The sequence below is a fragment of the Dromiciops gliroides genome, chromosome 4, assembly GCF_019393635.1.
Source record: "Dromiciops gliroides isolate mDroGli1 chromosome 4, mDroGli1.pri, whole genome shotgun sequence".
Classification (NCBI taxonomy): Eukaryota; Metazoa; Chordata; class Mammalia; order Microbiotheria; family Microbiotheriidae; genus Dromiciops; species Dromiciops gliroides.
The window spans coordinates 63,447,740-63,472,849 of NC_057864.1; the positions used below are offsets into that span (position 1 = coordinate 63,447,740).

A 25,110-nucleotide genomic window follows, 5' to 3' on the forward strand; every position below is an offset into this window, starting at 1 on the left:
GATGTCATTCCTCCCACAAAGTGTCAGTGGTTGTCAGATTTCACAGGTGCCAAAAGGCTTTTTGTAAGATGCTAGGTTATAAAGGCAATAAAAATGATAGGATTTTAGAAGAGACAACTTATAACTAGGCTGATCAGAGAGATTTGAGGACAAAGAAATATTTGAGATGGGCCTTATGATAATAAAGTTAGAGCTGACTAGTCTGACTACCTATGAAACATTTCAAACTGGATGTCCTAAAGACATCTCATACATGATTGATATTGCTAAAGTCCAGATTTGACCACATCTCTCTCCTGATTAAAAAGCTTCAATAATTCTTTATTGCCTCAAGCAAATTCCTCTGTTTGACCTTTAAGACTTTTATAATCTTGCTCTGCTTTACCTTTCTATTTTTTTTTTGCAGGGCAATGGGGGTTAAGTGACTTGCCCAGGGTCACACAGCTAGTAAGGGTCAAGTGTTTGAGGCCACATTTGAACTCAAGTCCTCCTGAATCCAGGGCTGGTGCTTTATTCACTCTGCCATCTAGCTGCCCCCTGCTTTACCTTTCTAAATCAATTTTATATTACACCCCTCTGTGTGTCCTCCATTCCAACCAAACTGGCATACCTTCTCCTCCCTAATATGGTATTTTATCTCCTGCCTCTGTGCTTTTCATAGGCTGTCCATATGCTTGGAATATTAATCTTTCCTCCCCCTCTTTCTGCCTTTTAGAATTTCTAGCTAGTCAAATTTTGGCTTCAAAAGTTACCTACTCTGATCCCCCCAGATGTTAGTCCTCCTGCTATCTCCAGCCAAAGTAGTTATGTATTGACTTTGTATTTATGTAGTATTTTTAAAAATCTCTGAACATTTTTATCCTTTCCCTTCTCCATAACTGTTTTAATTTTTGTCTTTGTATTTCTAAGCCTAGCATATAATAGTTAATAAATGCTTATTGAATTGAACTGGTAGCACATAAAGAAAAACTTATCCCGATACCCACATAGACTGACAAGTTTGGTCTCCAGGTTAAAGGGAGCTATGTGTTCCCTAAGTACTCAAAGAAGAGACTGGTTTTCTGAATACTTATGAGTCCCCATGAGTATTTTCTACAGTGATTATACGTTGATGTATCAATTAGCCACACAGATGTAACTAACTTTTGGAAAGGGGTATTTTCTAAGGTGGCATAGCAAGATAGTTTGTATAAGGATTCCCCAAAAGTCTATGACATATTCTTCCATTCACTGTGAGCTTCTTGAGAGCAGAAATTTGTTGTTTCTCTTCTCTCTTCTCTTCTCTTCTCTTCTCTTCTCTTCTCTTCTCTTCTCTTCTCTTCTCTTCTCTTCTCTTCTCTTCTCTTCTCTTCTCTTCTCTTCTCTTCTCTTCTCTTCTCTTCTCTTCTCTTCTCTTCTCTTCTCTTCTCTTCCCCTTCCCCTTCCCCTTCCCCTTCCCCTTCCCCTTCCCCTTCCCTTCCCCCTTCCCCTTCCCTTCCCTTCCCTTCCCTCCCATCCCCTGCCTCCCCTGCCTCCCCTGCCTCCCCTCCCTCCCCTCCCTCCCCTCCCTCTCCTTCCTTCCTTCCTTCCTCCTTCCTTCCTTCCTTCCTTCCTTCCTTCCTTCCTTCCTTCCTTCCTTCCTTCCTTCCTTCCTTCCTTCCTTCCTTCCTTCCTTCCTTCCTTCCTTCCTTCCTTCCTTCCTTCCTTCCTTCCTTCCTGGTATGTATTTCTTTTCTATCCCCAACACTTAGCACATTGAAGGTGCTTAATAAAAGCTAGTTAGCAGATTGACTTCTCTGCAAAACTGAAAAGCATCTGGGACTGGAAAATATCTATAATTGTTGGCTCAAATGCTTCAAGTGGCTCATGACTCATTAGTAAAACACTTTACCAACTTCTTCTCTGGTACTAGCCACTTGAGTCTCTCCTCATTCTGTCTCTAATGAATGGAGAGGGAAAGCACACATAGGCACACAAAGACCAGTGGCACAAAGTGACTAGCTTCTTGGAGATAATGAGATTAGTTTGTGATCATTTTGGTCCCAGTTCTGAGCAAAGAAAAAAAAAACTTCAAAATGCAAACTAGATTCCTAAAATGTTTTTTCAAGACCCCACCTTCCCCCCAGGCAATCTATCATTGCCTTTCAGAGAGGGTGATCATCCAGCCAGTTGAATTTTTAGCACAGGGTTGTTTTCTTTCCCTCTCTCACATGAACTAAGGACTGCACTAAAATTATCTTATCTTTCTCGACACCTTGGTTGGAAAAAGCAAATTAGCATGGGGGGCAGCTAGGTGGCGCAGTGGATAGAGCAGTGGCTCTGGAGTCAGGAGTACCTGAATTCAAATCCGGCCTCAGACACTTAACACTTACTAGCTGTGTGACCCTGGGCAAGTCACTTAACCCCAATTGCCTCACTAAAAAAAAAAAAAAAAGCAAAAAAGCAAATTAGCAGACAAAACATTTAAATTATCAAAGAAACCTTTAGAAGTTATGGTTTTTACCTTTTGCTTTGGGCAATAACAGAAGTAGAAGAAACAGAGAAACGGCATCCTTCCCATAGTTCATCAGAGAAGCTAGAACTCAGTCACTCTCTTCTAGAGTCTCTTAGTAAGGAGAGCTCTGAGCCAAGGAAAGGGAACTGCTCTAGAAGCTAAGGATTCTAAGTCAATCATCCATCTTCTCATGCCAACACAGTCCCTCCTCTTTTCTCCCTTCCCTCTCATCTGTCTTCCCTCTGCTCTCTTTTCTTCTCCCCTCCAGTTGCTCCCTGTAACTCTGATCTTGAGATAAGAGTACTTGCAGCTCAACCTGGAAGAAATATGATTCCAAGGGGCTTTTAAAACTTTTGCCTCCTAGGAAGGGCTATTACGGACATAAGCCAGGAGACTTACTGTTGTTCTGAAATAAAATCTCAACAGATAGAATACATTTAAAGTAATTAACACCTACATCAGTCTAAATGTATACTTTGGGGACAATAAAATAGATAATAACAGATTTGTAAAGTATCCCATATTATATATATATATACATATTATATATATATACACATACATACATACATACACACACACACACACACACATATATATACAGGCAGGGCAATGAAGGTTAAGTGACTTGCTCAGGGTCACACAGCTAGTCAGTGTCAAGTGTTTGAGGCCAGATTTGAACTCAGGTCCTCCCGAGTCCAGGGCCTGTGCTTTATCCGCTGTGCCACCTAGCTGCCCATATCCCATGTAATATTAATATTAATATTAATAAAATTAATATTAATAGGGTCCCTGACCTGAAGGCAGCTATTAAAACATTAATAAGGATTGCTAGATGCATTTAGAGCACATGATAAGTAGGTGAATATCATACCAAAATACTCAGAACAAACATATTATTACTTCACTGAATAATAGCAAAGGCTGAAAATAGGTATTCGCCACTGGATTGGTGAAATGTACTTGAAATTGATTGACCTATGGATGAAGTCTATGAAAAGGCTAGAATCAAAAGGCCCTCCATAGTCAACACCCACATCAATTCAATCAACAATATGTTGACAAAGAGATGTTAATCAAGTGGCTGAGTCCCAAGGATTCATTTACAGAAATGAAGGTTTTTGATGGTAATTCATCACTGGAAATTATTAAAAAGTTATCCTTTAAAGTGCTCAGTAAAGATTGATTGTTGATCAGTAAAGATTGTACAGGGAAATGTTAGAAACTCTTCAACATATCACTGTAAGTTATAGACAGTTACAGTAGAGTGAGAGTAAACTAGGGGGGCAGCTAGATGGCGCAGTGGATAGAGCACCAGCCCTGGAGTCAGGAGTACCTCAGTTCAAATCTGGCCTCAGACACTTAATACTTAACTAGCTGTGTGACCCTGGGCAAGTCACTTAACTCCAATTGCCTCACTAAAAAAAAAAGAAAAAAGAAAAGAGAGTAAACTAGAAAAAGTAAAATATTAAATATATTGATATATAATAAACCTCACAACTTTTTACATCTTTAGAAAAAATGTATAATGTGTAATTTGTGTTCTTTTTGCTGTATTCTCTTGTTTTCCATGAATTGGTATTGAACCCACAGAATTTTGGACACAAATCCTTTAATTCTTCATCATATATCACAGGGTGTATTTAGAATACCTTTAACCAAAAGTCCATTCTTCTAAGTTTAACCTTGATTATGGTTAGCCCATGGGTGGGTTTTTTATTCTTTCCCCTCACCTTCCATCTTCCTTCCTTCTTTCCTTACCTTATTTCCTCTCTCATTCTTTTGCACTTTTCCTTGGAGTAATATACATTCTTAAAAAGCACAAAATTAAAAATAGAACACAAGAACGCAATGAAATATGTGTATAGCATAAAATCTTGTACTCAGAGAACTAACTAAAAGTGTGAAAACTAAGTTAATCCCCTTCTATCTGGTCCAGGTTAAGGTGTTCTGAGTCTGGTGTCAGTTGAAGCACAAATGCATGGCCACTGTGGACACAAAATTATTGCTAGTTGCAAGTAATTTGCATACCACTCTAACTCCTACCAAAATCCCAGAAAGGTACAATCAAGGGGCCATATGTATATACTATCTTTCATAAGCCAACAGATATCAAATCCACACCCCAAATGCAGGTTGGTACTTTCCCGGCTATTTTATAGTCTTAAAGAGTTGCTTATAGCACTGAGTGGTTATGTGACTTGCCCAGAGTCACACAGTTGGTATGTGTCAGAGGCAGCACTTGAACCCAGGGTGTCCTGTCTCTGAATTTTGCTTTCTGTCTACTAAGCCATATTACTACTCAGCTTACAGAAAGCTGAATTTGAAAAAGATAAAAGCAGGATTACCACTTGTCCCAAGACCATTTACGTGATGATGATGATGTGATAATGACAATTATAACAAAAACAGCGATAATAAATGAGAAGCAGAGTGGCAAGTGGACAGAAGACTCACCTTAGGGTCAGGAATAACTTGGTTCAAGTCCCACTTCTGACTTGATTATATGACCATGGGCAAATTACTCGATTTCTCACAGTCCCAACAACTTTCTAAGGCTGCACTGATGGGGGAAATCTCTGCACTGGGGGACTTTTATATATGAGAACTATAGTCCAAACCGTACTTTCTTCTCTATACACTTATATGGCACTTCTCCAAGCACCTTCTATCTCAATTATTCTTAGGTTCATATGCCTAGAATTGAAGGGAGGTCATCAAGTCCAAACATCTTATTTTGCAGATGTGGAAACAGCCCCAGAGAGTTAACTGTGACTTGTCCCAGGCCACGTAGTAAGGGGCAGAGCTTGGAGTTGGAGAAGAAACATGCTACAATGTATGGGAACTTGGAGTTAGGAAGCCCTGCCTCAAATTCTGCCTCAGATACTTAATAGTTGTGCAACCCTGGACAACTTACTTCACATCTTTGGGACTCAGTTTCCTCCTATATAAAATGTGAGGGTTGGATTCAGTGACCTGTAAGGTCCATTCCAGCTCTAAATTTATGATTCTATGATTTGGACTCCAGCCTTGTGACTCCAAGTTCTGCTCTTTTTATCTATGCTAGATGTTTCTCTCATTAGAGAACTATAAATCAGTTGGATTTTATTTACCAACTTCTTTCTCCCTTGCCTCTCATTTTTCCTTTGCTTTGTGTCTCCATTTTTCTCCCTCTTCTCTTAGTTCACAAATTATACTCAGTTTGGTACTAAAATAAGTTTGTCCTGTGCTTGCACAAGGCAACTAGGTAGTCCAGTGGATAGAGCACTAGATCTGAAATCAGGAAGATCTGAGTTCAAATTCTGCCTCAGACACTTAGCTGTGTGCCCATGGCAAGTCATTTCCCCTCTGTCTACCCCAGTTGCTCTATCTGTAAAATAGGGATAATAACAGAATCTAGTTTGTTGTGAGAATCACATGAGATAAACATTGTAAAGCTCCTGGCACTATACAAATGTTAGCTATTATAGTCATTATTTTCTTTTTTTGCGGGGCAATGAGGGTTAAGTGACTTGCCCAGGGTCACACAGCTAGTTAAGTGTCAAGAGTCTGAGGCCAGATTTGAAGTCAGGTGCTCCTGAATACAGGGCCAGTGCTTTATCCACTGGGCCACCGAGCTGCCCCTTATAATCATTACTTTCAATTCAATAAACATTAAATGCCTATGTGCCAGGCATTGTGCTATATTGCTGGGACATGAAAAGATAGTTCCTGCCCTTGAGGAGTTTACAATCTAAAGGGGGAGGCAACATGCAAACAGATACATGTAAGCTATATACAGGATGGGTAGGAGATAATTATCAGAGGGAAGGTGCTGGAATTAAGAGGGGTTGTGGGGAAAGCTTTCTCTATATAAGTGCTGGATATTACTGGCGGTTATTGCTTTTCAGCCCTGGCTCCCCATCCCTGGGAAGATTTCTTAGGGTGTAAGCTCTTCCTTCTCCTCTGGGCTGACAGTACAAGCCCCGCCCTCAGCTCAGCGGCTGTCAATCCCTCACTCAACCTGCCCGCCCTAAAGTGCCGATAGGAGAAGAGAAGGCGGCGGAGCCAATGAGGTGCCGGAAAAGGAAAACGTCTGGCCAATGAGAAGCCAGGAAGGACTGGCAAACAGACCAATCGCGACGCGTCGAACCCGGAAAGAGTTGCAACGTTCTAAAATCGAGTTGTGAGAAAGTGCGGCTGGGATGGGGGAAGGAGACTCGGGGCATGTGGGTCCCCAGCGGTCCGTGATCTGGCCTTAGTCGCGGCTCCGTTGGCCCACTCCGCGCGTGTACGTGGTCGCTCCGCGTGGAAGAGAGCATCTGGAGGAGAAAAATACCCCTAGGGAAAGACAGCTTCCCCCAACCCTGCACGGTCCCGGGGTTAGCCCACGGAGAACCGCGGATCCTTTTTGCCCACGGAGGTGGTTGCTCCGGGAACATGAATCTGCTGCCTAAAAGCTCCAAGGAATTTGGGTCCGTGGATTACTGGGAGAAATTCTTTCAGCAGCGGGGAAAGAGAGCCTTTGAGTGGTACGGGAGCTACCTGGACCTGTGCGGGGTGCTGCACAAATACATCAAGGCCAAGGACAAGGTAAGGGAGGGGCCCTGCATCCACCCCCTCCCCCCAGCTGTGTGCCCACGTGCTCCCTCTGGGCCCGGGGCACCCACCAGGAGCCCCGCCCCGTGCTGTTTCCCTCGGAGGGGGCGGGCCGTACGGTCCTGCTTTGTACATTTCACTGTGTACGTTTCACCCAGAGCTTTAGGTGTCTGACCTCGTCTTACTAGGGGGTAATGGGGGCAACAGGGATCCCGCAGCTTCTCTGCTCAGCGCCCGGGAGCCTAGGTAGGATATGGAGGCGGAGGGGCCTCATGCGCGCCGGCTCCTCCCCTGACACTGGGGGCTTCTTGAGGGCAGCGACCACCCTTGCCTTTCTTTGTACCCCGGGCGCTTAGCACTATGTTATAGATGCTAAACAAAAGCTTGTTCCCCCTTCACTCCTCGTGTTACGCACGCTGCCAGCGCTTAATAAATGTTTACTGATTACCTCCTAACATTAGATTATAAGATCCTGGAGAGCTGGGATTGACTGGCTTTTGCTTTTCTTTCTATCCCTGGTCCTTAGGATGCCTGGCACCTAGTAGGTTCTGAATAAATACTTGTTCTTGCTTCCCCTCAGTGCTTTGCACAGTGATGACACATAGTAGGTGCTTAATAAGCCTTTATTGATCGACTGACTCAGGCCCCTTCATTTTACTCAACAGTGAAACATTGAACAGTGAAGTCAGGAGAGCCTGACCTGGAGTCTGGAAGACCTGAGTTCAAATTCAGCCTTAGACACTTAATACCTGTGTGACTTTGACTGGGCAAGTCACTTAACCTCTGCGTGCTTCAGTTTCCTCGTCTGTAAAACTGGGATAATAATAGCACTTACCTCCCAGGGTTATTTGTGAGGATCAAATGAGACAGTTGTCTTCCGGTTCCCTTGGAAGTAATCTCTACTTTCTAACAGCAAAGGCAAGATGAGACCCTGATAATTTAAGAACCCTTACAGATTTTTTTTCCCTCCAGGATGCTAGAGCAGACTGCCCCTCCCCCAGCTACCCATTATTTACTTCCAACTTGAAAAGATTTCTCCTTTGGTAGATCTCCTCTCAGAAGAGTCCTCTTTTCCATCTTTTTTTCCCTAGGTGCTGGTGGTTGGATGTGGTAACTCAGAGTTGAGTGAACAGCTTTATGATGTGGGCTACCAGGATATTGTGAACATCGACATCAGTGAGGTAGTCATCAAGCAGATGAAAGAACGAAATGCTAGCAGGCGATCTCAGATGAGTTTCCTGCAGATGGACATGACAAAGATGGAGTTCCCGGATGCCTCCTTTCAGGTGGTGTTGGACAAAGGCACCCTGGATGCCGTCCTGACAGATGAGGAAGAGAAAACGCTGGAAAAGGTGGACAGGATGCTGGCAGAGGTGGGCCGGGTGCTGCAGGTGGGAGGCCGATATCTGTGCATCTCCCTGGCCCAGGCTCACATCTTGAAGAAAGTTGTGGGCCACTTCTCCAGGGAAGGCTGGATGGTAAGGGTGCACCAAGTAACCAGCAGCCAGAACCAGTCATCAGAGACGGAGCCACAGTTTTCCCTGCCTGTTTTTGCTTTCATCATGACCAAATTCAGGTCAGTTTCTGGCTCTGCCCTTCAGATCCTTGAGCTGTGTGCTCAGGAACAGAGTAAGCCAGTACGGCTGGAGAATCCCGAGCGGCTAGCAGAGGCAGTGCGAGAGCGGCAGAGGTATGCCTGGTTGCGGAGCCAGCTGAGCCGAAAGACTGGACCTGGGAGTGTGTCCCTGGATTTATGTGATGGGAGCACTGGGGAGCCACGCTATACCCTGCATGTTGTGGACACCCCCACCGTGAAGCCATCCAGAGACAATCATTTTGCCATTTTCATCAGTGAGTTGAGATCCACTCCTACTTTTCCTACCTTTTTTTTTTTAAAATTTTCAAGAGAGTGGGGCTTGAGTTGTTAGGGATATGTACATGTTGGTTATGTGTATGCTTTTACAATAAAGTGGGTCCCAGTGAGGGTGACAGGAGCCAGATCAGTGTACAGTAGGTCACACAGGTAGTAAACATCAGAAGGAAAGTCATTTTACAGAGGAAAAGCTCCAGTCACTTAAATGTTCTTTCTTTATTGTCAGATCAGTACGCCTTCATTAATTAATCAATCAACTAACTAATTGTTTTGACAGATATTTATTAAGTACTTAACAAAGCTAAGTAAATAAATAATAGCTAGCATTTGTATTGCTCTTTAAGGTTTGCAAGGCACTTGACAAACATCTCATTTTATTCTTACAAGAACACTGAGAGATTATTATCCTGATTTTTAAAATGAGGCACTCAAGGCCAAGGGAAACTAAATCACTTGCCCGGGGTCACAGAGCTAATATGTGCCAGAAACTGGATTTGAAATTAGGTCTTCCTGACTCAAGGCCCAGTGCTCTATTTACTACATCACCTGGCTTTCATTTCATTCTTCGCACAAATATTTACTGAGTATTTAATGGAACTCAAATGGAAGTAGGAATCATACTACGGAGGAAAGAGTACTGGACTTGGAGTGGGAGGTCCTGGGTTCAAATCCTGGTTGTGCCATTTACCACCTGGGTCAGTTAAGGTCACTGAATCTCTCTGGGCCTCACTTCCTTGGCTGTGAGATGAAGATAATGGATAAGATAGCTTTTGAGGTCTCTTCCATCCAAATTTAGATCTTATCCTGTCCTGTTTGTACCAGGGTGGCATGGCCTGGGGTAGATGCACTATCTGTCCCTTCAGGAAACTTACCATCCGAAGGAGCGTCAAACCAGCATGTGAATAGCTAGAATACTAATAACTCACATTTACATAGTGCAATTTAAGGTTTGCAGAGTATTTTCTTCAAGATGGCTCTGTGAGGTAAGTAGCACAGTATTATCTGAGTTGAGATTCGAATCTAGGTTTCCTAACTGTTCATTCTGTCTTTCCGTTGTACCATCTTGCCAACAGAGAAGTTCAGACCAGGGCCATGGGGCTTAGAGAAGGGACTGTCCCCATCTAGGGATAAATGGGAATGGAACTGGAAATGGAATGTGAAAAATAAGTAGGGTTTTGACAGGCAGAGGTGGTGGAAGGAAAATTCCATTCAGGATGTCTGGGTTTTTGTTCATGGTGAGTAATTGAGTTTGACTTGAACATGAGGTATGTATAGGGAGATAACAGCAACAGACATTTATCAGGTGCTTACTGTGTGCAGAACACTCTGCTAGGTATAGTGCTTGTAGGGATGCCAAGTTGTGATAAGCCACCATCCCTGCCCTTACAGGATTAGTTTAGTCAGGGGAATAAAAAACCATTACAATTAGCTTAGTTGCACAATATTACTTTATATCTAAGTTCAAGTGTAGAAAACAAAATGTTGCAGGAGATCTGAAGGGTATATTAGGGTTCTTATAACAAAGAATTTTTTTTTTCAATGAAAAAAATAATTCAGTAAAACTGATCAATGCATCCCCCCCCCAAAAAAAATCATATGTAGCATTCTACCAGTGGACCCCTCCCACCACTGCAAGAAACAGGGGGAGGTGTTTTCTCATGTCTTTGGGGCCATGTTTGGCTTTTCTTTTTTGGTTTTGAGTATTTTGTGGTGGTTCTTTGCATTTACATTGTTGTAGTCATTTTCCACACTGTTCATTTCATTTAAGTCTTTGCTTCTCTGTACTCTTCATATTCAGTGTTTCTTACAGAATACTAATTAACATTCTGTTAAATTCCTGCACCACAGTTTGTCCAGCCATTCCCCTATCAATGGGCATCTACTTTGTTTTCAGTTCTTTGCCATCACAGAAAATTCTACCATACATAACAGGTGTCCCCAAAGTCTCAGCTTATATAGTTTAAAAGACTTCAGGAGGGCAGCTAGGTGGCTCAGTGGATAGAGCACTGTCCCTGGAGTCAGGAGGACCTGAATTCAAATGTGACCTCAGACACTTAACACTTACTAGCTGTGTGACCCTGGGCAAGTCACTTAACCCCAATTGCCTCACCAAAAAAAAAAAAAAAAAAGACTGCGGGAACACCCTGTGTGTTGGTCTTCTTTTTGTCAGTAGCCTCCTTGGGGATATTTGCCTGGTGAAATCTTTGAGGTCAAAGGGGGTGAGCATTTTGGTCACTTTATTTGCACAATTCCAGTTTGCTTTCCACAGTGGTCCTATGGACACACACAGCTCTAGCAACAAGGCTTCTCCCCAGCTCCTCTGACTTCGATTGTTCCCTTGACATTTTTGCCAATTTGGAACATTCTTTCAGATGGTTGTTTTTTGACTTTGTTCTTTTGCTTTTCTCCCTACCTGTTTGGCTGCTTCTTCTCATTCTCCTTTGCTGAATCTTCCTCTAGGGCGCATCCTGCTGATTGTGGTGGCTTTTTAGGCTCTGGCCTGGGTTTTCTTCTCTTTTCTCTGGTATCTCACTTGTTGATCTTATTAGTTCCCCCTGGATCCTATTATCACCAAGCCGATGGTTCCCAGATTTATATACGGCCAGTCTGGGCCTCCCTCTTGAGCTGCAGTCCTTCATTATTAACTGCCTCTTGTGTATTTCAAGCTGGACGTCCGTCCTGTAGTGATCTCAAACTCAACATATCCAAAATATAACTCATTGTCTTTCCCACCAAAACGATCCTTCTTCTAAAATTCCCCCTTACCCTCGGAGGCACCATTCTGCTGGTCACCTGGGATCTCAAACTAGGTTTCAGGTTTGACTTCTCACCCCGCCATCCCATATGTACAAAATCTTATTGTTTCTTTCTCTACAATCGCTCTTGGGTTTATTCCCTTTTCTTCCCTCACACCGCCTAAGATCAGTTCCTCTAGAACTGTTGCAGTCGCCTCTTTATTTTGATTTCGGTGCTTCAAGCCCTTCTTACAGTTACCCATTCTCTAGACAGCGGCCTAAGTGACTTTCCTAAGGCTCTGCTTAATAACCTCTGGTGACTGTTACCATTAGGATCCATTATAAATCACTCTGGCATGTAAAGCTCTGTAATCTGCCCTGATTACTGCCCTATGTGTACTCTATGGTCCAGCCCTACTGGCTTACTTGTTATTTCTCATGCAAGATGCTCCAGCCCTTTCTCTGTACCTTTGCGGTGGCTGTCCCTCATGCCTGGAGTGTTCTTCCTCCTCTCTGCCTCTTAGAATATTTGGCTTCGGGGGCAGCTGGGTGACACAGTGGATAAAGCACCGGCCCTGGATTCAGGAGTACCTGAGTTCAAATCCGGTCTCAGACACTTGACACTTACTAGCTGTGTGACCCTGGGCAAGTCACTTAACCCCCACAGCCTCATCAAAAAAAAAAAAAAAGAATATTTGGCTTCCTTCAAATTCTGCCTTTGGCCAGGAGCCCTTTCTAGGTGTCCATAGCTATTCATGTCTTCCCCTCTCTTAGTGGATCTCCCATCTCCTCTGTATTTTGTATATCCCTAATTTCTTTTTCTTTTCTTTTTTCTTTTTTTGGTGAGGCTATTGGGGTTAAGTGACTCGCCCAGGGTCACAGAGCTAGTAGGTGATAAGTGTCTGAAGCCGGATTTGAACTCAGGTCCTCCTGACTCCAGGGCTGGCGCTCTATCCACTGCGCCACCTAGCTGCCCCTGTATATCCCTAATTACAAGCCGTCCTCCCCTATTAGGGTGTATGCTCCTTGGAGACAGAGATTTTCCGTTTCAACTTTGTATGCCCAGCACTTAGCCCTATACCAGGAGCATGCTTTATAAATACTTATTGACCAACTGATTATTGCTAACAAGTGGCATTTCTGCTTTTGAAAACCATTCATATCCTTTGACTTTATCTATTGGGAAATGGCTTTGTGTCTTACATATTTTCCGTTTTCTGTGGCATATCAAAATGTTGGCCAAACCCTAATTTATGACAGATTGCTTTCCAGTTTTCCCAGTAATTCTTGTCGAATGGGGGGTTCTTTCCTCAGTTGGGTTTTTAAAGCTTACGTAGGCCTTCAGCAAGCAAAAAGAGGGAGGGATGGTATTCCAAGTACACATGTGGGCTCATAAGAGCACAGTATCTAATTGGATTTAGATAATAGGCCAAGAGTATAACAGCTGCATGCCTGGTCAAGGCACCAGAGCCACCAGTCCTAACAGCTGGTGTTCTGACTTACTTGGTGCAGTGTATACTAGAGAAGGGTAGCCCCCCGCCTTACTGCGGTACAGCTTAGGTTTGGGCCTAATTCAGAAGTGAGGGATAGTGGCAGAGCTTCTTCGGCCCCATTGCTTCCTTGGGGCAGGCTGCGTTTTGGGTCATGTCCCCAGGGGTACATCTTGGCCTTAGGTGTTAACATTGTCCCTAGTACCCCTAACACCGAGCCTTTTCTTACAGTTCCCCAGGGCCGAGAGACAGAGTGGCTGTTCGGCACGGAGGAAGGTCGGAAGCAGCTGGCAGCCAGTGCGGGCTTCAGGCGCCTGATCACAGTGGCCTTGCACAGGGATCAGCAGTACCAAGGCATGGACAGCATCCAGGCCGAGCTGTCAGGGAAAGTCATGGAGCTGGCCCCTCCAGGGCTGCCAGCCCAGCAGCAGGTAATGTTGCTGCCACAGCCACTGAGGTCCAGAAGGGGACCTCGCCTTTGCCCCTGGGAGATCATGTCGCCCTTATTGAGAATTCAGACAACTTGTGTTTAAGTGATGCCTTCTACCTAGCTTCTCAGAGGTGATGCTCTGGTAGTGTGACAGGAGAATGAGATGCTATATGGAATCAGAGCATGTGGGTTCAAGTCCAGCCTTGGCCATTAAAACCTGAGTGACCTTGGGCAAGTCACTTAGGGTTAAATCACTTTGACCCTCAATTTCCTCATTTTCCAAATGAAAAGATTGGTCTAGATCAAAGCTTCTTAAACTGTGGGTCGCAATCCCATATGGGGTCATGTACCTGAATGTGGGGGTGGTGAAAAATTTGGCAACAGTAGAAGGTTATATATACCTATTTTATATACCTATATACCTGGACTTGCATAAAAATTTTCCAGGCACAAAGGGGTGGTGAGTAGAAAAAGTTTAAGAAGCCCTGGTCTAGATAATTTCTGAGGCCCTGCCTAGCTTCACATCTATATAGATCACTTGGCCCAGTTTGTAGATTAGCCAGGCCCTTACATTTTTCATTTTCTGTTCTTTACCTGACCTTTTTGGACTATTTTATTACTCAAGAGCACTTCCACCTTTGTGGAAGGGTGGGAAAGGATATACAAAAGGATATACAAAAACTCAGCTCAGTTATATTAATTAGCCTTTCTGTAGCAGTTGGGAAAGCTTGGCCATTGGCTGTGATTAGGATCTGAGCGCTTTTGTGCCAACCTGGCCCATCATCACTAGAGGCAACGATTTCTGTCTCTACACCACCAGTGGGGAAACAGAGGCATCCCAAAGTTTAGTGCTGTAGTGGCAAATGTGGAAGTAGAATCCAGGTATGCAGATATCTGGTCCATTACTCTGCTTCATAGACTGTTTCATAAGACAGCTCATTTGTCTTTCTTGGCCAGACCTTGGGATTAAGGTCTTTTAGTTGCCAGTTAGGAATTCTTCCTGGGAAGCTCCGGATGTTGTGGTTAGAGCATCGCTCTTTCTCACTAAATGGGAACACAATGAAGGGTTCATTGGGTGGGTTATTTTTTTAGCTAGGCAAACACGACCATTTCTATATATAAAAAGGGGGAAAAGAGGATTGTAAATGAAACCTTGCATCTCTATTACACACAGCTTGCATTTCTTTTCAATAATTACATAATAAATTCCACACCTTAGTTTTCAAAGCTGTTCTGCTTGTCTCTGTCGTCCTAACCCTGCATCTGATCTCTTCTGACCAGTTTTTTAAAGGCTACCATAACCCTTTTTTCTTTCTCCCCCTCAGCCCCTTGCCATTTTTAGTCTCCTTTTCTCTCCCAAATCCTCCCACACCTAGTTAAAAAAACAAAATGGCAGCTTTTGTAACAGATAAGCACCCTTAAATTAAACAGATGTTCACTTGGGCCATAGTCAAAAACTTGTCTTGTTCTCTGTCTTGTGTTCATTACCTCTAGTTGGGAGATGGGAAACATGCTTTATCATCAGTCCTCTGGAATAGAGGTTGGCCATGGCGTCGATCAGGTGGCTAAATCTTTCAAAACTGTTTGTATTTTCATTGTTATTAATCTATAAATTGCCCTCCTGACTCTGATCACTTCACTTTGCATCACTTCATATTTCTCTGAAACTATTCCTTTGGTCACTTCTTATGGCAGAGTATTATTCCATTATATTCATATATCATAATTTGTTTGGCTATTTCCCAATTGATGGGCACCCTCCTAGTTTCCTTTTTTTTTTTTTTCCACTAGAAAGAGTTGCCATAAATAATTTTGCTTATATGGGACTTTTTTCTCATTCTTAGATCTCTTTGGGGTTGAGGCCTAGTTGTTGGTGGCTAGGTTGCCTAGTAGGAAGACTACTGGACCTAGAGTTAGGAAGACCTCAGTTCAAATTCTGCCTTAGACATTTTGTGTCACTTCACCTCTCTCTGCCTCAGTTCCTTTATCTGCAAAATGGGGATAACAGCTATATACCAGGGCTGTTGTGAAGATAAAGTGAGATATGAAAAGTATTTTGCAAACCTTAAATCCCTGTATAAATACTAGTTTCCAGACTTCTTTCTAGTTTTCCAAAATCCAAACTGGATTCCAGTTTTCCTGAAAGTTTTTGTCAAATAATGAATCTTTAGGCCAGTAGCTAAAGTCGTTGGGTTTATTAAACACAAGGCTACTATTGTCAGTCATTAATGGTTTAGGAAGTACCTGTAATGTGCTGGGTAAGCTCTGGGGATACAAAGAAAGAAGATGACGTCTGATCTCGGGGAGCTTACGGTCAAATGAGGGGAGACAACAAGCAACCAAATATGTGCAAACAGGCCTTGTACAGAGTAAATAGGAAATCATAGAACAAAGGAAGCAGAATGAAGAGAGATTGAAAAAGGTTTCCTGTAAAAGATGGGATTTTAGCCGGGACTTGAAGGAAACCGGGGAATCTTGGATATGGAGTATTCCAGGCATGGGGAGCAGCCTGTGCAAATGCTTTGAGATGAGGGAAGGAATGTCTCGTTTGAAGAACAGTTGGGAGGTCATTGTCACTGGAACAAGAGTACATGGGGGGATATTAGGTGTAAGAAGACTGGGAATGTGTGGGGAGCCTGGGTGATGAGGAACTTTGAATGCCGGAGGATTTTATATTTGATCCTAGAGGTGATAGGGAGCCACTGAAGTTTATTGAGTAGGGGAGTGACCTGATTGGACCTGCACTTTGGAAAGTCACTTTGATGGCCCAGTGAAGGGCGGATTGGAGTGGGGAGAGCCTTCAGGCAGGCAGACCCACCAGCAGCTGTTGCAGTAGTTCAGATATGAGAGGTGATAAGGACCTGCACCAGAGTGGTGGCAGTATCAGGAGAGAAGGCAGGCATATAAGAGATGTTATGAATGTAGCATCAATGGGAGTTGGCAGTAGATTGGATATGTGATATGAACCAGGCTAAGGAGGTGAGGAGGATACCTAGGTTGGGAGCCTGGATGCCTGGAAGGTAGATTTGTGGGGTGGGGGTAAAGATAAGGAATTCTGTTTTGAACAGGTTGTGTTTAAGATGTCTATGGCACATTCCATTTCTAGATGTATCCTAAGTAGTTGGAAATGTAGCCTGGAGTTCAGGAAAGAGGTCAGGGCTGGATAGATATTTTTCAGATTATTTGCAGAGATGGTGAGTGAATCTGTGGAAGCTGATGAGAGGAACACATGAAATGGAATAGGGGGAAAAGAGAAGTGGGCCTAGGATCTGCCCAGGGGGTGGTGGTGGGGAGACATCCATGCTTAGCAGACTTGACCTGGTTGAAGATCCAGCAATGGAGACAGAAGGAGCAGTCAGACAGATGGGAGAAGAGAGAGAGAGCAGTGTCACAAACACCTACAGAGAAGACAGGATCAAGGAGAAGAGGGTGATCATCAATGGCTGAGCTTGCAGAGAGGTCAAGAAGGATGAGGACTGAGAAAAGCCTATTACATTTGGGGGTTAAGACGTCATTGGTTACCTTGGAGAGAGCAGCTTCGATTGAATGCTGAGGAGAGAAAAGAATTGTAGAGGCATCTGTGGCAGCCAGCTTTCTCAAGGAATTTAGCCAGGGAAGGGAGGTGAGATATAGGCCAATAGCTAATGGTGAATGAATGGATTAAGTGACAGGTGGTTTTTTGTTGTTGTTGATTTAGGGATTGGGGAGACATGGGGCATGTTTGTAGGCATCAGGGAAGCAACTGGTAGATGGAGGGGAGACTGAAGAGAAGTGAAAGAATGGCAATATTAAATGATGAATATTTTATCCATAGAAGCTTTCCCGGAAGAAGTCATGAGGTTTGGTTCTGAGCTGGTGGAGAGTATGTGTGGAGGTTGTATGTGTTCTTCCAATTCTTTATTGTTTTTTTTTTTATTCTGCATCACTTAAATACGCCTCTCCATAGTTCTCTGTTCTCTTTCATTGTCATTTCTAATGGCATAGACGGATAATTTATAATCATATGTGTGTATATGTGTTCATACACACATAGGTAATGTATATATCTACACATATATCTATGTATACTTATGCATATATATGTCTCTGTGTATATATGTGTGTACATCTATATACTTATGACAGATTGTAGAGTAATATTCCAATTAATAATTAATAATTCCCACAATTCCAGTAGCTTGGTTTTTTTTTTTTTAAAGTGAGGCAGTTGGGGTTAAGTGACTTGCCCAGGGTCACACAGCTAGTAAGTGTCAAGTGTCTGAGGCCGGATTTGAACTCAGGTCCTCCTGAATCCAGGGCTGGTGCTTTATCCACTGCGCCACCTAGCTGCCCCCAGTAGCTTGTTTAAGAGAAGGAAATGGCAAACTATTCCAGTGTCTTTGCCAAGAAAGCCCCAAATGGGGTCACAAAGAGTCAGACGCAACTGAAATGACTGAACAACAACCAGCTTGTTTAAGGCTTAGCTCATGCCACCTCTTCCATGAGAGTTTCCCTACAACTGTTAGTGCCTCCCATCTGAATTTACCTTGCATTTATTCCACATGCATTTTGTATTCCTTACATGTGTGGCAGTCCCCTCATTCGAATGTAAGCTCCTTGAGGCCAAGGGCTGTTTCTTTCTTTTTTTGTGTGTCCCCAATACCTACAATAGTGATTTACACATAAGCACGTGCTTAATAAACACTTTCTTGATTCAAGATATCATAAGTTGTTTATCCATTTCCCAATCATTGGACATGTGGGTTGCATCCAGGTTTTTTGCTTTGTTTTGTTTTGGTGAGGCAATTGGGGTTAAGTGACTTGCCCAGGATCACACAACTAGTAAGTGTCAAGTGTCTAAGGCCAAATTTGAACTCAGGTCCTCCTGAATCCAGGGCCGGTACTCTATCCACTGCGCCACCTAGCTGCCCTGGGGTTTTTGTTTTTGCTATTACAGCTAAAGCTGATAAGAACATTTCCTGAAGAGCATCTTTATGGTATTGTCCTAATCTTGTTGATTTAGAGATTATGTAGTTCTCTGTAGTTCTTATCACTTAATGCAATATTACATTCCAAGAAGATCCTATCTAACAAGCAAACATTAAACATCAGCTCTGTGGAGGGCATTGAGTTAGATGATTGGAGTACAAAGGCATGAACAGTAGTCCTATCCACAAGGGAACAGACATTCTACTTAGAAAATACAGTGTGTAAAAAGATAACTGTTCTATATACTCAAATGGGTCCATGATCTCACTGATTTGAGAGTTCACTTTCATAGGGCAATTTACATCCCATCCATGGTTGCCCATCCTATACCATTCTTGTCCTTGGCCTTTTACCAGTTCACCTTGGAAATCCAGTCAACATGCTGGAGGTCTTCCTTGCTTTCTCCTGACATCCTAACGGCACCGATGGAGTAGTCTACCCGTGGTCCTGTCATGCCTTATTCCTAGCACGGGACCCTCTTTTCAGATAACTGTATACATGATATCTGATGAGGGAGAAAGCACCAACAACCAGAAGGGGTATGAGGAATTTCCTTAAAGGAAGCTATGGATTCCAAGGTCATGATGTGAAATTGGGAGGACATGCATTCCAGGCACAGTGGCAGGTAGAATGAGGAATTCAGAGAATAACAAATAGGTCAGTGCCCGAAGGGGAGAAAAATATGTGAAAAGGCTGGAAAATCGGCTGGAGTCAGATTGTGAAAGGCTTTAAATGGCAATGTGAGTTTGTATTTTCACCTAAAGGTAAGAAGCAGTCACTCGATTATGGAGGGGGAAAAAACAACCCAAAACTTGCACTTTAAGAAAATTACTTTGGCAGGAGAAACTGGAAGTTAGGAGGCCAGTGAGGACGCTTTTACTGTAGTCCAGGGGAGAGGTGAGGGTCCTTTAGGCCAGCAGGGGTGGCCATGTGAGTAGAGAGAAGGTGGCACCAATTTTCGTCTCCACCAGCATTGTAATAATGTGTTAATAATAATATTATTTCTCCATAATAGTAGTATCTCCAAAAATAATAGTATTTCTTCATAATCTGGCAAACATTGAATTTTACCATTTTAAACTCTCTTTGGCAATTTAATAGTCTTTCATCTATTTATTTATTTATTTATTTATTCATTTATTTATTTTTGGTGGGGCAGTGGGGGTTAAGTGACTTGCCCAGGGTCACACAGCTAGTAAGTGTCAAGTGTCTGAGGCCGGATTTGAACTCAGGTACTCCTGAATCCAGGGCCGGTTCTTTATCCACTGCACCACCTAGCTGCCCCCAATTTAATGTTCTTTTAACATAGTCTCCTCTCCTCTTTGCCCATTCTTTATTCTCACATGCATATATAAGAACTGAACATTTTGTCTCTGACATTTTGGGGGCTAAGTTTGGGTAACCCCCTTAATTCCTTTACCTGGCTTTACCTTCAGGTGCCTTTCTTGTCTGTTGGCGGGGACATTGGGGTCCGGACCATTCAGCACCGAGACTGTAGTTCCTTGAGTGGGGACTACGTCATTGAAGACGTGCAGGGGGATGACAAGCGCTACTTCCGACGTCTGATCTTTCTCAGCAACAGGAATGTGGTGCAGTCGGAAGCCAGGTTGCTGACTGATACACCTCATCGAGGTAGGGGTCCCGTGGCCAGGGTGGGCACAGCAGGACTGCGGGCTTGGGGGTGGGTTGGGGAGAGCCGGGAGCATCTGTGAGATAGAACAAAAAGACCTAAAGGTGGGGGCTGATGGCTCTGGGTTTTCCTTATTGTCCTGGATCAGAGTGATATAGGAGCAGGGTGGTGGTGTTTGCCCTAATGTTGAACCAGGGACTTCTCAGGCATAAAGAAAAGCAAGAATATGAGTTTACCAGGAAAAAAAAAAAAGAAGGATTGACTCACATTTTAAAGAGCTTCTCCTATAGGCAACTTTAGGTATTTTGTATGCATATCATCTTACTGACAACCTGTGACTTGTCTCCTTTCTCTTCTTTTCCCCTCCATCTGCATTTTATTGAAGAGAAACTTAACTTTCAATTTGCAGAATTGTAGATTTGGAAGAGATGACAGAGGTCATCTACTCCAAAGTTGCTCTAATGCAGGATATTATTTTACAGTCCCTAGCCTGTCTTTGAACACTTCATGCAGTGGGCAGCTTACTACGTTTCTGAAGTAGTTCTTTAGTAGCAATCCCACATATGGAATTTAGGGGTCTTGATTTCTTAGTCCAAAAATTATTTTTTCTGCTATACCATATAGCCCTATGTCCAGATCATCCAAGGGGACTATGGGTAAAGAAAGTCTAAGAACTCTTCATTTTCATGTATTCTTGTTTTGATGTAAGGCTGCTGGTGACAAGCCTTGGACTTGAACCCAGTCCGATTTCTTCATTTTTTTTTTAATAATATTTTACTTTTTCCAATTACATATAGACAATTTTTTAACATTCATTTTTTAACAAATTTGAGTTCCAAATTTTCCTCCCTCTCTCTCTTCCTTTCCTAAAATGGTAGGCACTTTGATATGGGTTATATATGTGCAGTCATGTAAAACATATTTCCATATCAGTCATGTGAGAAAAGAAACAGACCCAAAGGAAAAAAAAAACATGAAAAAATAAAGTAAAAATAGCATATTTTGGTCTGCATTCTCTCCATAGTTCTTTTTCTGGGTGTAGAGAGCATTTTCCATCATGAGTCGTCTTGCATCATTGTATTGCTGAGAAGAGCTAAGTCTGTCATAGTTGATCATCACACAGTGTTGTTGTTACTGTGTATAGTGTTCTCCTGGTTCTGCTCACCTCACTCAGCATCAGTCCACGTAAGCCTTTCCGGGTTTTTCTGAAATCTGCCAGCTCATCATTTCTTACAGCACAATAGTATTCCATTACATTCATATACCACAACTCGTTCAGCCATTCCTCAGTTGATGGAAACCCCCATCCAATTTCAGATATGTTTTTCACATCCTCTGTTCAGCCATTTGGTAGTTTCTACTGAAGGGCCCTCTCCCTTTCAATTTAGTTGGAGCATCCCCCTATGGTTCAGTGTCAGGTCTCAGTAGACAATTGGTTTTGTGTTGTTGTTGGTGGTGGTTGTTTTTTTTTTAATTTTTAAAATTTTTAATTTTTTTCAGGGCAGTTAGGGTTAATTGACTTCCCCAGAGTCACACAGCTAGTAAGTGTCAAGTGACAGAGGCTGGATTTGAACTCAGGTCCTTTTGAATTCAGCTGCCCCCTAGACGATTGCTTTTTAAAATGAAACAACAAAAAGAACTTCTTTCCTTTTAGAACTTTTCAGCTTTTTCTGACTCAGCCGAGTCACTTATTCCAAATCATTCCTATTCTGTAATTTCTGAAATGAGATAAATGAGGCTGCTTCTTCCTGACTCACAGGGTTGTTGGTTGAGGACATGTGGAACCCACATGGGAGGTGGATTTGAGGCCTGTGAAGGTGAAATAGATGAAGTCCATTAAATCAGATCCATAATCTTTGTCACCTGGTTTCTGACCTCATCACCACCCTCTGCCATCAGGTGCTGTGGCCAGAAGCCATGGTATCATGGCTTAGAACCTTGGGGATAAACAGGAGCTGTCTATTGCCTTCCTGCAGTAGGGGACAGCTAGGTGGCATCATAGTGCATGGGCTGAAGCTAGGAAGACTACTCTTCCTGAGTTCAAATCTGGGCTTAGACACTTACTAGCTGTGTGACCCTGGGAAAGTCACTTGACCCTGTTTGCCTCAGTTTCTTCATCTGTAAAATGAGCTTGAGAAGGAAATGGCAAATCACTCCAGTATGTGCCAAGAAAACCCAAAATGGGGTCATGAAAAAGGACTTCACCATAAGAAATAGGGGGCATGTTGACATCTTGGATTTCCTTGCTCAGTGGGACACCCGCAATCACTGTTTGCCAAGGTACTTCAGTTGTTCAAAGACAACCCTTGGTATCTTAGTTTTCTCTGAGAATCCCTTATCAGGCCTAACCATTTTATGCTTCTGCTGGGTTGCTGGCTTTCCTAAACCAGGACTTCACCTGTCTGTCTGGCCCTAGTCTCTTTGCTGAGCTACAGTCAGATATGTTTGTTGGTTATCTCAAACTGAATATCCCGTAAACATCAAAAACTCAACATGTTCAAAACAGATCTCATCTTTCCTCCAATCCCTCCCATTCCTAACTTCTTTATTACTGACAAGGGCACCATCGTCCTCTGAGTTACCTAGACCCACAGTCAGTGTCATCCTTGACTTTTCACTTGCATTCACCCAAATATCTGGTCATTTCTGCTTTGACAGCATCTCTTGGGTGTGTCCCCTTCTCTCTACTCCTAGAGCCACAATCCCTAAGTGCTGTGCCTCATCATCTCCTCATTACAGTCTATCCCCAACTCAGTTGTTTAGGTAGATTTTCTAAAGTGTGGGTCTGACGATGTCACCCCCTTGCTCCAGTGGCTCCGTGTTACTTCCAGGATCAAAGAGAAACTGTCATTTAAAGCCCCTTCCTACCTTTCCAGTCTTCTTAAAAGCACAGTCTGGTCCAGCTACATTGGCCTTTGTGCTGTTCCTTGTATTCCATGTCCTGTCTATGTGTCTGGGCATTGACCATCCCCCATTCTAGGAATTCTCCATTCCCTCATCTCTACCTTTTTTTTTTTTTTTGTGGGGCAATTGGGGTTAAGTGACTTGCCCAGGGTCACACAGCTAGTAAGTGTTAAGTGTCTGAGGCCAGATTTGAACTCAGGTCCTCCTGAATCCAGGGCCGGTGCTCTATCCACTGCACCACCTAGCTGCCCCTCATCTCTACCTTTTAGTTTCTCTAGCTTTGTTCAAGACTCAGCTCAAAGCCCACCTTCAAGAGACCCTTCCTGGTGTCCCCCCCCTCCCCCGCTGCCAATGCCCTTACTTCTCGGATTATCTCTACGTACTCTGTATGTGTCTTTCATCTACCCAGATATGCTCATGTTGTCTCTCCCATTAGGATGTGAGTTCCTAGAAGGTGGGAGCTATTTTTTGCCTTTTTTGGGGGGGGAGGGGTGCCAGTGATTGCCCGGCACATGAGTGTTCAGCAAATACTTGTTGTCTCATCAGCTGTTGTTCCCATCATGCCTTAGCCCAAAAGAAACGGAAAAAGGATAAGAAGAAACTTCGACCAGCTGATGCTCTAGAGAATCCTCCTGTTTCTGCAAATCAGCCCATTGATAAGAGTTTTCTGTGCTGTGAACACCACAAGGCCATGATTGCTGGACTGGCCTTGCTGAAAAACCCAGAGACACTCCCAGGTGAGAGGGAGAGGGAGAGGCAGTGCTGCCTAGAATGCTGCATTTGTATAGGGAAAGGCCAAATGGAGTGTCTACAGGGGTCAAAGAATAAGCCTTTGAGTCAGGAAGCCCTAGATTCAAGGCCTGCTTCTGACATACTGTCAGTGTGATCATAGGCAAGTAACCTAATCCTGTTTGCCTCAGTTTCCTCCTCTGACAAATGAGCTGGAGAAGAAAATGGCAAACCACTCCAGTATCTTTGTCAAGAAAACCCCAGAGGGTGGGGTCATAAGCAGTCAGATATAACTTAAAAAAACCGACTGAAGAATAAAACCATGTAGACTGACATAACTGTGTATGTTTATTTGAACACTGTATCCAACTCCCAGATAAATGAGTGTTTGGATTATTTTAGCCTCAAATTGATATGATCCTAAAATTGCTACACATATTACTCTTTTTTTTGGAATTCCTTGATCCTTTTGTGAGCCTTTGAACACAATAGAATCTCTGAAATGAGATCAGTAATTACTCAAAAGAGTTTGGTCTAACCATCTACAAAGGAAAAACTAAGTGGATGAAGAATGCCTTTTGTCCAGACTAGAATGTGCAGTTGAATGGACAACCCGTAGAGCCAGTCCATGAGTCTGTGTACTTTGGATAGATATTGTGGATGGACAGTGAGCTAGGCCACATTGGAGCAGGAAGAAGGGGCAGCCTCGATTGCCTTTGGGGAGTTGTGTGGTGTTCTGTGTGACCCAAGCTTCTCCCTGCAGCAGAGGCCCATCTTTTAACACCAATACTCTTCCCATTATGACTATAAGCCTTGGAATGCCATGGTCTCTGAAGTTAACACTGAATGTCACTCAAAGGGCAAGGGATGCATGCAGATCATCAGATTTTGACTTGCTGGGATCTAAAACCTTTTGTTTTTTTGGTGAGGCAACGGGGGTTAAGTGACTTGGCCAGGGTCACACAGCTAGTAAGTGTCAAGTGTCTCAGGCTGGATTTGAACTCAGGTCCTCCTGAATACAGGGCCGGTGCTTTATCCGCTGTACCTCCTAGCTGCCCCTAAAACCTTTTTAAAAATTAATTGATTACAAAAAAAAAAAAAGAAGAAAAAAATTAATTAATTAATTTTTGATCTAAAACCTTTTTAAAGTAATTAAGCGAAGAATCTGCATCAAAGGTGATAGGAGAGTCTCCAAGGCCATTCTCTTTGGGGGGATTGAGACTTTGAAAAGCCTTCGTGCCTTCTGTGACTTGGGTAGTTCTGCTTCTCCCCTGTGGGAGTGAGCTCGGGAGGAGGGGTA

General features: G+C 43.2%; 2 protein-coding genes across 2 annotated transcripts in view; one reads left to right on the plus strand and one right to left on the minus strand.

Annotated features, from left to right (window-relative positions):
- LOC122754602 (heterogeneous nuclear ribonucleoprotein H2-like) overlaps positions 1 to 6,894 on the minus strand; it is a 21,122-nt gene extending 14,228 nt beyond the window's left edge. The window contains exon 1 of the mRNA XM_044003121.1: positions 6,477 to 6,894. Within this exon, the coding sequence (XP_043859056.1) occupies positions 6,477 to 6,894 (418 nt within the window). The remainder of the gene's footprint in view (positions 1 to 6,476) is intronic.
- Positions 6,629 to 25,110, plus strand: part of METTL13 (methyltransferase 13, eEF1A lysine and N-terminal methyltransferase) — a 22,887-nt gene continuing 4,405 nt past the window's right edge. The window contains exons 1-5 of the mRNA XM_043964435.1: positions 6,629 to 7,045; positions 8,143 to 8,902; positions 13,381 to 13,580; positions 19,984 to 20,179; positions 23,651 to 23,818. Of these exons, the coding sequence (XP_043820370.1) occupies positions 6,893 to 7,045; positions 8,143 to 8,902; positions 13,381 to 13,580; positions 19,984 to 20,179; positions 23,651 to 23,818 (1,477 nt within the window). The 5' untranslated portion in view covers positions 6,629 to 6,892. The remainder of the gene's footprint in view (positions 7,046 to 8,142; positions 8,903 to 13,380; positions 13,581 to 19,983; positions 20,180 to 23,650; positions 23,819 to 25,110) is intronic.